Source organism: Mobula hypostoma, chromosome 8 (genome assembly GCF_963921235.1).
Source record: "Mobula hypostoma chromosome 8, sMobHyp1.1, whole genome shotgun sequence".
NCBI lineage: Eukaryota > Metazoa > Chordata > Chondrichthyes > Myliobatiformes > Myliobatidae > Mobula > Mobula hypostoma.
The window spans coordinates 70,161,287-70,174,692 of record NC_086104.1 but is presented as its reverse complement, the minus strand read 5'-3'; the positions used below and the strand labels follow the sequence as shown (position 1 = coordinate 70,174,692).

General features: G+C 44.4%; 1 protein-coding gene across 1 annotated transcript in view; it reads right to left on the bottom strand.

The window, feature by feature from the left end:
* The window catches only part of slc1a4 (solute carrier family 1 member 4), a 152,453-nt gene that overhangs the window by 37,015 nt on the left and 102,032 nt on the right, over positions 1 to 13,406 (bottom strand). The window contains exon 7 of the mRNA XM_063056105.1: positions 764 to 806. Coding sequence (XP_062912175.1) covers positions 764 to 806 — 43 coding nt within the window. The remainder of the gene's footprint in view (positions 1 to 763; positions 807 to 13,406) is intronic.

Below are 13,406 nucleotides of genomic sequence, written 5' to 3'. Positions count from 1 at the left end.
CCTTCCACTCTTTTGACTAAAAATATCAAATTAGTAGTTTATCAATCTCTTTCAATTCTCCAGAATCTATAATCTTCTGGAAGATCACAACCTCTGCATCCACCTTTTAGGATCCTAAGATGCAGACTGTCAAGTCCTAGGGACATTAGCCTTTAGCTGAATTACTTTACTCAATACTAATTCCCTTCTGATTATGATGATCTTTATTTCTACATTTTTCATATTAATGAAAACTTCTTTGTATCTTCCGCAATAAAGATTGTTGCAAAAGCTGTACCTAACTCCTCCATCTCTTCCTTGATCCCATAACTACATTCTCCAGGAAGCTTGTCTTCACTTTGACATCTCTTTTCCTCTTTACATACTTGATGAAATTCTTGTCCGTTGTTCTATTTCTTCCTAGTCTGCACTCAATGTATTTTCTCCTTCTTGATTTTTCAAGTCCATTTTCAGACCTGCAATGTTTTTTTGCTGTTTTATAAACTCATGTTTGAATCTACACAGCTTCCATTGCTAGCTATCATCAGCTAACTTGGTTAAGCGGCTTCCTCTCCTATCAATTTAGATACTTCCTGTCATAAAGTATATTCTTCTGGGATGCCACAAGTCACACTTTGTCAATCTGGCTATCTGCTGGTTGCATGCTCCTCATCTCCCATTACCCGGCCTGTTTAACTTACAGAAAGGAAGTTCTCCCCCAATACTGGTATCATTCTTAATTAAATTTGTCAGACATTTAACAATAGAGTGGAGCTGTACTCACCGATTGGAAAGCAGCAGCTACGAGGTTTGAAGGAACAAGGTTTCTGCAAGAAGAATAAAAGCAATCATCTTTTTAGTGACTAAACACACTGGGAATAATTCAACAGGTTTAAAATAGACAGAAATTAGAAGTAGAATTCCTTTTTAAATCTGCAAAATATCCTTCTAATTTGCCTGATAGGCTGCATTGCATTTTTCACCCTGATTTACATCTGTCCTGGGGGAAACGAAAGTACACCTTCCACATCAAATGCATTCGGGAATTTCTCACTACTCTGACAGTGCCCAGTACTGGATACTCTCCAAAATGGAATATTCTGTTCTACCTGATCTTAAGGTCAGCCAAAATCTCTGACAGTGTAACTTAAAATCAAGATTCCAAGGAAAGTTTGAAGTTGCTGAGTGCCGAACGCAAGGGCCCACTTAAGTCCTACAGGTGAAGCAGCTTTTACTGAACTCAAACTCACTGTAACTTTGGTGATGCTGGTTTGCCCCACAGCAGCTGAGCAAGAGGTTATCAATAAGCATCATCAGTAAACATTCTTTCACAAAGTTATCACTCTACATACGCTCATGTGGCTTCTGAACAATACACCCTACTGGGCAGCTACACTGAATCCTGCTTCTCGACTGCATCACTCTCCTCACAATGGAACATGTTGCATCAAAATAGCTACAAACAGATTTCACCAATACTCCTCATCACCAGGGCTGATGAAACTAAAAGTTTTGCAGGAATGTAACTCTTTTCAAAGTGAGGAACAGTTCCACAGAAGGAAAGGACTGCCATCTAAGGTCCTGTCACAGCTGGGCACTGAGGTACTGGGCGCAGTGTACAGCCCCTTAACAACTGAAGGTTAAAAGAGGCCACGTGAGTGGTTCTGGAGCTTTGTACACAGAACGTATTCATTGGATAACACACCCAATGTATGAACTTGACAGCACCAAGCACGTAAACAAATCCATGAATCATGTTTCACAAATACTTCTTGGAAATATAAAACGTGATCATACATATCAACTAAATCAACAGTGGTTGTGAAGTATGGCTATTCTTCAATTTACAGTGGTGCATCCCTGCAAAATATTTAAGTGAAATTTCACATATCAAGTGAAGTACATTCTGGGTATTTTGGCTCCACATTTTCTTTCATGTGAAGTACAGTGCACAATTTTTTTTTTAATCTAAAAAGAGATTTGTAAATCCAAGACAAGTCCTCCAGGGAGTCAATGTCATTGTAGTGAAAAAAACTAATCTATCAAGGAATATCTTCAAACAGTTACAGGCTGAGCAACTTATGAGAAGTAATTAACAAAAGGTGCAGTTGCCATGCACTCAGATAGTCAGGGAGTGTGAATTAAAACAATTCTATGCTTATGGATGCACTGGAAGGAAATAAACTTTAAAGTCATGAATTATAATTATGCCCTTTCATGCAGGCAGAAGAATGACAAAAAGATAGAAATTATAGCTGGGCTATACTGAAGAGATTAACCAGATGTTGGGAGGATATTATAACATAAAGTTAATCCATTTTCTAACATGAAGGCATTACACTGGACAACAAAGATTTTGCTTCCTGAATACTTTTGGGTATGCTCATCATGGATTTTGGACTGCTGATCATGAAAGTTACCATGAAATTTCTCTATCATGCACTATTCTTTTTGAAATTGCCTTATTTGTTACTTCAATTGATAATTTAAGTCAGAATAACTGATGCCAAGACTAAGGAAGGCATTTTTGTTGGTCTATAAATCAAACAGGTCATCAATGACAGGCAATTCAAAGAATTTCTGGTGGGACCGGAGAAAATTGCATGGAAAGCAATCAAGGATGTTGTTGAAAATTTTCCTGGTAACTACAGAGCAGCCGGTTGACAAATCCATGAAGTGCAATATATCACTGAAGATTCATTTTCTGCATTCCCATTTAGACTTCTTCCCTGTAAATTTTGGCACTGTTAGTGACAAGCATGGTGAAAGGTTTCACGGGACATGGAGAAACAGCTTTGGGGCAACTGAAATCCATCAGTGATTATTGTTGGGCACTTAAGCAAGAAGCCTCAGACACTGAGTACAAATGAAAATCATCAACAAAACATTTTTAGCTTAGTATAGCACTATTACACAATTAACCACATTATATTTAATAGAAGTTAATTCCTGCACGATACAATTAATCTGAAATTACATTTGTGTTCAGCTTCAAGCATTCTGTCATAAACCAAGATTTCTGAGGAAGCAACACTTTCGAAAAAATGTGTTGTCCAGTTTTATTAAAGATACAATACACTCAGGCAATTTTGGCTGTCTTCTTAAAACAACGTTAAACACATTACTAACACAGACTTCCCATTGAGTCCCCTAGTTATGAAATAAAAATTAGCTCCAATCTCAATGTCACTCAATGTGAGCAGTTACATTGCATTGCTGGTATGATAAACAATGATTAACCAAAAATTACAGTATTTTCTTTAGATTACCATGGGAGAAAAGGTAATATGAGAATATTGTACATCAAAAGGAAAAGCCAATGTGGAAATGCAGAGCAGCTCCACAAATATTACTTTTGCTCCAGACAGAAGATGTGTGTAAGGGCTGAAACAAATGTTAGCCAGAGAAATGAAACCCCAAGAGCTCTGAGCCCATCACATATCACAGTTACCATGGAGAATGGGAAAATCTCAAAGGTAAATTAGCCAGATTAGCCACGTTTAATGACAAGCCTGTGGAATCACTGATAAAGATAGCCTTCATTAAATATCCACTCTCTGCGCCAATTACAGCATGAACAGTATCTTCTGCTCATAACAAATGAATAGACTATTTTTTTACTAATTACTGTGTCTGCAGCTACACAGCCAGAAACTAGAGGGTGTCTATGTTTTAACACTGGAACCAACAAAGTATTGACTGGTAAGACTATGGCTTTGATAATGCGTACAACAAAAATACAGAGTAAGTTAAACTCTCACTGTATATGCCCTATTCATGTAACTAAATGAGCTCAGTGTCTGAGTCAGCAAAGTGCTTTTTCATTTCAGCTCTTATAAGTTAACTGTGCTTAATTTTATTATTTGGTTAGTGAGTAAAGGTCTCTGGCAACGTTCCCTGTAATTTATTTTACAGCTGTGCAGACCAACCAATTCCTCTGAGCAGGAATATTTTTTCACAGCCTGGAAAATGTGTGCACTTTAATAGAACATCACATAAAAGAAAATCCCAGCTGCATGGCAACAAAGGCTATGTGTGCGGGAGTATTTCAGTTACTGTGCGGCTGCACACCCAGGCAGCTTAGAGGGATCAGTGGTTCCTGGGTATAGCTACTTTTGGAGACAGGGAGGGAGAGATGCAGAAGTGAGAGAGGAGAGGGAGGGAAAAGCCGGGGGGAAGGAAAGACATGAGAGAAGAGGGGGGAGGAGGGAGAGTAGAAAGGGGAGATGGAGAGTGAGGGGGAAGTGAGATGGGGAGAGGGAGCAGGAGAGAGAAAAGGGTTTGGAGGAGTAGAGAAAGGGAACTACGTTACATTGCAGGAGGGGAGAAGGAAATGTGTGCAAGAGAGTGATGGAGGAAAGAGAGAGAGCTGATTGAACACAAGTTCGAAGAATAGTAAAGGCTCAAGGGGATATGAGCCAAAGCAGACAAATGGAGCTGGCTTGGATGGGAAATATTGGTCAGTATGTATGGAATGGTTGGAAAGAAGGGCCTGTCTCCATGTTGTAATTCCATGAGGGAAGAAAAGGATTGGGTCTTGTACAAAAACAGGAATGACTGGTGATAATGGACTGAGAGAATATCTAACATCAAACCATTGAAAGCAATGGCCCCTGGGCACTATCTGTTGCTGCAGAGGCTCAGAGTATTACTGGAATCCTCAGTGAATTGATTGCAATCTATATCTCAATGTCCCAGAGGGTTTTTATACTCTTCTGAGGAGCAGCCACAGAGTTGATCAGATTATTTACTTCTTTTTGTGCCCTTCTGTTCAGGATGATCTTTGGTAGCTTGTCGCAGAGCGTAATCAAGGACGATTATAAAGTATGTAGGTTGCCAGAGTGTCTCCTTGCAGCAGACCAGCTAGGATGCTTGAACACTGCTGTTTCTCTGTCTGGTGATACAACTTTCGCCATGGTTTTGGTATAGCTGGACTCTATTGCTCTCATTAAACAGCCTGGCACTCCGTAAGCTTTTAAGATCTTCAGCATTTTACCTTGGTGAATGGAGTCAAAAGCTTTGCAAAAATCGATGTAAGTAAGCACAGCTGGTAGGTTGTTCTTCTTGACTTCCTCGATGATCCTACGGAGAGCAAGTATTTGCATTACTGTTGTGTGTTTCTGCCGAAAACCATTCTGATTGAATCTTAGCTTAGGGTCAATGGTGGTGTGAATCCTGTTCAAGATCATCCGATTGTATAGCTTTGCTAAGATGCAGGTCAAACTGATACCGCGATAGTTATCTGTCTTCGTGAGGGATCCAGACTTGGGGACTGGGATAATGTTTGAGAGTCACCACTGTTCTAGTTTGTCGTCTTTAATCAGTGCCGTATTACATACGTCCAGCAAGATGTCGTCCAGGTCGCAGTTCTTCAGGACATCTGGTGGTGTCCCACCTGATCCAGCGCTCCTACCCTGTTTGAGTGCATATTTGGCCTTCTTCAGTGCCTCAATGGTGAATGGGGCCGTCATCGATGTCAACTTGCGTTAGTATCGTGGGTATGTCCTCTTCTTCTTCCATGATCGTTGGAGGGCTTCCCAGCAGGTTCTTAAAGTGGGTAAACCATGTCTGGGCACAGTCCTCTGCTGTTTTACCACTTATTTGACCTGATGGGGACTTCTTCCGTCTACTGATCTCATTGACTAGCTTGACATAGATCATGACAAGCTCGGTTTTACCATAAGACCAGGATGAACCAAAAGAGTCAGACCAGTTACACTCACAGATCTCAATTTTGCAGATGACATAGTCCTGCTCTCTGACCAGATGGAGGAAGCACAGCAGCTACTGACAAAAGTGGAAATTGAGTGCAATAAAGTTGGACTTCACCTAAACGCTAAAAAGACAGAGTACATGACGTTTAACTACGAGGAAGGTACTGTCAAGACCATAAAGAATGATACCATTAAGAAAGTGTTTGACTACAAGTACCTCGGGTCAAGAATGATGAGTTCGGAGAAGGACATAAAGATACAGAAGGCGCTGGAGTGGAGGGCTATGAACAACATGAAGGAAATCTGGAAGTCGAACCTGACCAGAGGGCTTAAAAAGAGGATTTTCATTAGCAGTCATAGAGTCCATTCTCATGTACGGATGCGAGACATGGACACTCACCAAGACTATGCGAAAGTCTCTAGATGGTTGCTATACACGAATGCTCTGGATGGCTCTTGACGTGTGTTGGCAACAGCAGATGACGAACGTCGAGCTCTATAACAACCTACCAATGCTCACCACTAAAATCGAGGCAAGGAGACTGCAACTAGCGGGGCACTCTCTAAGCCACCCCGAGCTACCTGCCAGCCTAGTCATCATATGGGAGCCCAAGCATGGGAGGATGAACCCCGGTTGCCCTCCCAAGACTATGGTCAACAAGCTCCTAGAAGACAGCGGTGCGGCTAATGTAGATGAACTGAACACACTGATATGGGAGAGGGAGAAGTGGCGAGTCCGTCGTCGTGCCCGACGCCGGCCACCTAGGCCTGAGTCGACGTAGTAGTATTCTGTTCAAGACACAACATATTTCACCTCCACTTTTCTCTTCCTGGCAAAGTAGAGGTGGCACGTGTGCAGTGAGCAGATTCCCAGCCATTGTTCCAGCCACATAGAGGGCAATGTGAAGTCAATCTAAAAATGTTACCTGTCAAATTCACAGGCCTTCTTTATGATTTGATATTGAATTGATTTACAGACTTAGGCAGAAGCAACATGATCATTTTCAACTTCATACAGTATATGGCTTACCAGACTTTCAAGTCAAAATGAGCCACTATCTCGGTTACTGGTGTGTAAATTTAATAACACTTCCTCTTTACCTCGAGTTTCATTGTGAATTGCCTTCTAGCTTAGTTTCTTTCTACCATTTTTAGCTTTGTGTCTTGACTTGCACTTCCAATCAACAAAGTCACAATAAAACAAAGTAAATGATCAGAGCACGGTCTGTCAGATCAGTACGTTGACTCCTGGGTTAAGGACATGAGCAAGCCTCAGAGCCAACGTGTCAATCTTTACCTGTTCCCAACAATCTGTGCTCATCCTTGCTTTAGCAATCAAAAGGTCCAGTTTAAACACTAAATTAAGGATAAGACAGAGACACAGGAGACTGCACATGCTGGAATCTGGAGCAACACACAATCTGCTGGAAGAACCCGCATGGATCAAGCAGCATCTGTGGGAGGGAGAGAACTGTCAACGTTTTGCGTCAAAACCCCGCACCAGGACTGAGAGTGGAGAAGTGAGTTTATACAGGGTTTGAAGGTAATCTGGCGGAAACACCTGTCACCCTATGGTTGCTAGGGTTGAGTGGCCAGGCAGCTGTCCCACTTCTCTCTCACAGCTCCACGTGCATCTCTCCCAAAGCTCAGTGCTCGGCCGCAGAGGACAGGCCCCAGTAAGGTGACTACTCCGTTGGCCTGACTACATGAGGTAGATATTCCCCTGCTAGACTCAACTTCCAGGACCATTAAAAACAAAGTTCATACACTCAGTGTATCAAGTTAACTAATCCTTTATACAGAGCAGCAATGCCACTTTGAACTCGTTCATGCTTCTGTTATTTCTCAGAATCTAGCACTGGTAGCACTTTGTTTTCCTGCTTGTCTCCCATCTTCCCACCCACCCTCCCCTTTCACCTGGTACTTCACCCCTTCTCACCTTCCCTACCTGCCTCCGTCTTGCACCCCTCCTCTGTCCACCAATCGCCTTAGTGTCCTTCCCCTTGTTCAGCCCTGGTGCACAGTTTTGACTGAAATGTCAAACATTCACTTCCTCCCGCAGAAGCTGTTTGACCTGCCGAGTTCTTCCAGCAGAGTGTCTGATCTGAAGAAAAAAACACCCTGTCTGTGGGGTTTTCTCTTGCAGAGTAGTGGCCCCCTTCAGCTGTGATATTATGTAGCCTGTCCTTTACTGCAGTAACCTTGGTCAAACGTGGTAGCAGATAACCTCAACCAGTTCATGCCATTACATGACTGCGCACGTTGTGAAGGAGTAGCCCCCTGTCACCGGTATAAAATAACAGCAGCAGAATCAGGAGTTGTACGTGGACAGACGATAGCTGTGGCACCATGATACAGAAATCACCAGCACAGAATCAGAACGTCATGAGATTTGTTGTTTTGCACTAGCAGTACAGTGCAGTACATTGAATATACTATAAACTACAATAATATATATACTTTTTAAATAAACAAGTAGCACAAAAAGAGAGTAGAAATAGTGAGACAGTGTTCATGGGTTCACTGCCTGTTCAGAAATCTGATGGCAGAGAGGAAGAAACTGATGCTAACATGCTGATTATGTGTCTTCAGGCTCCTTACCTCTTCTCTTATGGTTACAATGAGGAGAGGCCATGTCCCGGCTGTTGGGGGTCCTTAATGATGGACGCTGGTTTTCTGAGGCAGCTCCTTTTGAAGGTGTCCTTGACACTGGGGAGGCTGGTGCCCATGATGGAGCTGGTTGAGTTTACAAGCCTCTGCAGCTTTTTCCGATCCTGTGCAATGTCCCCACCCCCCACCCCTCCCCGTACCAGACAGTGATGCAACAAGTCAGAATGCTCTCCACGGTTCGGCTGTAGAAATCTGCCAGTCTTTGGTAACATACCAAATCTCCTCAAACTTCTAATGAAATATAGCCGCTGGCGTACCTTCTGCACAATTGTATCAATATGTTGCGCCCAGGATAGATCTTCAGCGATGTTGACCCCCAGGAACTTGAAACTGCCCACCTTTTCCACTGCTGATCCCTCAGTGAGGACCGGTGTGTGTTCCTCAACTCCACCTTCCTGAAGTCCACAGTTGGTTCTTTGGTCTTATCGATGTGGAGTGCAAGGTTGTTGTTGCAACGTCACTCCTATACACTTCCTCACCACCAGGTCTCTCCGTGATCCACTTTACAGCAATGGCCTTTGAAATACAGGCAAATGTAGTTGTTACAGGGTAAAAGCAGGTCAGTCAACCAAACCCGATCATCAATTTGTTTCCACATCATAGGCACAAGTCTACTACCTTTCTCAAGAGAGTTACACACGGCAAAGTATAAGCAGAATGTATGCAAAATAATTATACGCTAGCCAGTTCAACATCCTAAAAAACTGTTGAGTAAAGAGGTTTCTTCTGAATATCCTGTTTCATTTGATAGTGGCTCCTAATTCCACCCTCACCTGGAAGCGGAAATAACTGCTCAAGACTCGCCCCATCACATTCACAATACGAGGGGTGATTGATAAGTTCATGGCCTAAGGTAGAAGGCGTCAATTTTAGAAAACCTAGCGTATTTATTTTTCAACATAGTCCCCTCCTACATGTACACACTTAGTCCAGCGGTCGTCGAGCATACGGATCCCTTCTTTGTAGAAGTGGCCCACAGCAGGGGTGATTGATAAGTTTGTGGCCGAAGGTAGAAGGAGATGAGTTATTAACTTCAAACTTTCTGCATTATCACTCAAAGAGTTGAACTGAACATGCATGTAACGAGAGCGTCTTGGACCTCCAGGTGGTCCACAGCAGGCGTGATAGATAAGTTTGTGGCTTAAGATAGAATGAGATGAGTTATACAGCTCTCGTTACATACACGTGTAGTTTAACTCTTTGAGTGAAAATGCAGAAAAGTTTGAAGTTTCTCCTCATCTCCCTTTACTTTAGGCCACAAACTTATCAATCACTGCTGTGGACCACTTCTGGAGGTCCAAAACACCGACTTCTACAAAGAAGGGATCTGTATGCTCCACGACTGCTGGACTAAGTGTGTAAATGTAGGAAAATTAAATGTGCTAGCTTTTCTAAAATTGACTCCTTCTATCTTAGGCCACGAACTTATCAATCACCCCTTGTAAGATAAATGACCTCACAGATAAAAGTCTTTGGTTGAGTGTTAAATTCCACAGTCTGCTAGTACCATTATAATCATTAATGTTTGCCAGATGGTTTCCATTTGTGGCAGATTATATGAATTTGATTTGTGCTGAGATTCACAGAATCCCCAGGGATCTACAGAGCCTCTCAAAACTTGAGAAAGTGAAATCTTGCCTGGCAGACTAAAACTTTAAAATGGCAACTTGCGTTTTGCAGCCAATCACATCCCACAATTAGATCAGACGTAAGGAAAGCAGAAAACACCAAGCATTTTGCTCATTTCCACATCTTACTTATCAGGCATATGTAGTACATGCTCTACAAAATGACCATGAAATGTTCCTGTTATAAATTGGTCTTTTGTATTATTGGTTTGCAAGCTGCAAGCTGAAAATGCAGAACCACTCAATAGGCAAAGCTATAATTCAAATGAGCCGTGCTTTATCAGGATGGGCCAGGTTTAATACATTCTAGATTCAAATCTCTTTGGCAGAAGGACATAATTACTATTCGTACAACAGAGCCAATAAGATGCAACTGTATAGCATCGTAAAACAGCCCAGGGTGCTTCAAGGGAACACTGTCTAAAAACATTTGACAACTTTCTATATAAAACAGTCATAGAGATGATAAAGATAAACTTTAACCGTCACTTGTACATCGAAACATAGACTGAAATACATCACTTGCATCAATGACTAACAGAGTCTAAGGATGTGCTGGGGGCAGCCCAAAAGTACTGCTGTGCTTTTGCCACCAACAAAGTCTGCCCGCAACTTCCGAACCTGTACACGCTTGGAATCTGGGAGGCAACCAGAGCCCCTGGAGAACAGCCAGTCAGTCACAGGCGGTACGTACGAACTCCTGAGAGACAGCAGAGCAGATCAAACCTCAAACGTCAGCGCTGTAAATCCTCACCCTAACCACTATGCTCCATTTACACTGGCACTAAACTACCCTGCTCCCTCTGCAGTTACTCTAAACTACCCTGCTCCTTCTACACCCACTCTAAACTACCCTGCTCCCTCCACACCCACTCTAAACTACCCTGCTACCTCTACACCCACTCTAAACTACCCTGCTCCCTCCACACCCACTCTAAACTACCCTGCTCCCTCTACACCCACTCTAAACTACCCTGCTCCCTCCACACCCACTCTAAACTACCCTGCTCCCTCTACACCCACTCTAAACTACCCTGCTCCCTCCACACCCACTCTAAACTACCCTGCTCCCTCCACACCCACTCTAAACTACCCTGCTCCCTCTACACCCACTCTAAACTACCCTGCTCCCTCCACACCCACTCTAAACTACCCTGCTCCCTCCACACCCACTCTAAACTACCCTGCTACCTCTACACCCACTCTAATCTACCCTGCTCCCTCCACACCCACTCTAAACTACCCTGCTCCCTCTACACCCACTCTAAACTACCCTGCTCCCTCCACACCCACTCTAATCTACCCTGCTACTTCTACACCCACTCTAAACTACCCTGCTCCCTCCACACCCACTCTAAATTACCCTGCTCCCTCCACACCCACTCTAAACTACCCTGCTCCCTCCACACCCACTCTAAACTACCCTGCTCCCTCCACACCCACTCTAAACTACCCTGCTACCTCTACACCCACTCTAAACTACCGTGCTCATTCTACACCCACTCTAAACTACCCTGCTACCTCTACACCCACTCTAAACTACCCTGCTCCCTCCACACCCACTCTAAACTACCCTGATCCCTCTATACCAGCACTAAACTACCCTGCTACCTCTACACCCACTCTAAACTACCCTGCTCCCTCTACACCCACTCTAAACTACCCTGCACCCTCTACACCCACTCTAGGCTACCCTGCTACCTCTACACCCACTCTAAACTACCCTGCTCCCTCCACACCCACTCTAAATTACCCTGCTCCCTCTACACCCACACTAAACTACCCTGCTCCCACTCTAAACTACCCTGATCCCTCTATACCGGCACTAAACTACCCTGCTCCCTCCACACCCACTCTAAACTACCCTGCTACCTCTACACCCACTCTAAACTACCCTGCTCCCTCCACACCCACTCTAAACTACCCTGCTCCCTCTACACCCACTCTAAACTACCCTGCTCCCTCCACACCCACTCTAAACTACCCTGCTCCCTCTACACCCACTCTAAACTACCCTGCTCCCTCCACACCCACTCTAAACTACCCTGCTCCCTCCACACCCACTCTAAACTACCCTGCTCCCTCTACACCCACTCTAAACTACCCTGCTCCCTCCACACCCACTCTAAACTACCCTGCTCCCTCCACACCCACTCTAAACTACCCTGCTACCTCTACACCCACTCTAATCTACCCTGCTCCCTCCACACCCACTCTAAACTACCCTGCTCCCTCTACACCCACTCTAAACTACCCTGCTCCCTCCACACCCACTCTAATCTACCCTGCTACTTCTACACCCACTCTAAACTACCCTGCTCCCTCCACACCCACTCTAAAATACCCTGCTCCCTCCACACCCACTCTAAACTACCCTGCTCCCTCCACACCCACTCTAAACTACCCTGCTCCCTCCACACCCACTCTAAACTACCCTGCTACCTCTACACCCACTCTAAACTACCGTGCTCCTTCTACACCCACTCTAAACTACCCTGCTACCTCTACACCCACTCTAAACTACCCTGCTCCCTCCACACCCACTCTAAACTACCCTGATCCCTCTATACCAGCACTAAACTACCCTGCTACCTCTACACCCACTCTAAACTACCCTGCTCCCTCTACACCCACTCTAAACTACCCTGCACCCTCTACACCCACTCTAGGCTACCCTGCTACCTCTACACCCACTCTAAACTACCCTGCTCCCTCCACACCCACTCTAAACTACCGTGCTCCCTCTACACCCACTCTAAACTACCCTGCTCCCTCCACACCCACTCTAAATTACCCTGCTCCCTCTACACCCACACTAAACTACCCTGCTCCCACTCTAAACTACCCTGATCCCTCTATACCGGCACTAAACTACCCTGCTCCCTCTACACCCACTCTAAACTACCCTGCTCCCTCTACACCCACTCTAAACTACCCTGCTCACTCTATACCGGCACTAAACTACCCTGCTCCCTCTACACCCACTTTAAACTACCCTACTCCCTCTACACCCACTCTAAACTACCCTGCTCCCTCTACACCCACTCTAAACTACCCTGCTCCCTCTATACGGGCACTAAACTACCCTGCTACCTCTACACCCACTCTAAACTACCCTGCTCCCTCTACACCCACTCTAAACTACCCTGCTCCCTCTATACGGGCACTAAACTACCCTGCTCCCTCTACATCCACTCTAAACTACCCTGCTCCCTCTACACACACTCTAAACTACCCTGCTACCTCTACACCCACTCTAAACTACCCTGCACCCTCTACACCCACTCTAGGCTACCCTGCTACCTCTACACCCACTCTAAACTACCCTGCTCCCTCTACACTGGCACTAAACTACCCTGCTCCCTCTACACCCACTCTAAACTACCCTGCTCCCTCTATACGGGCACTAAACTAC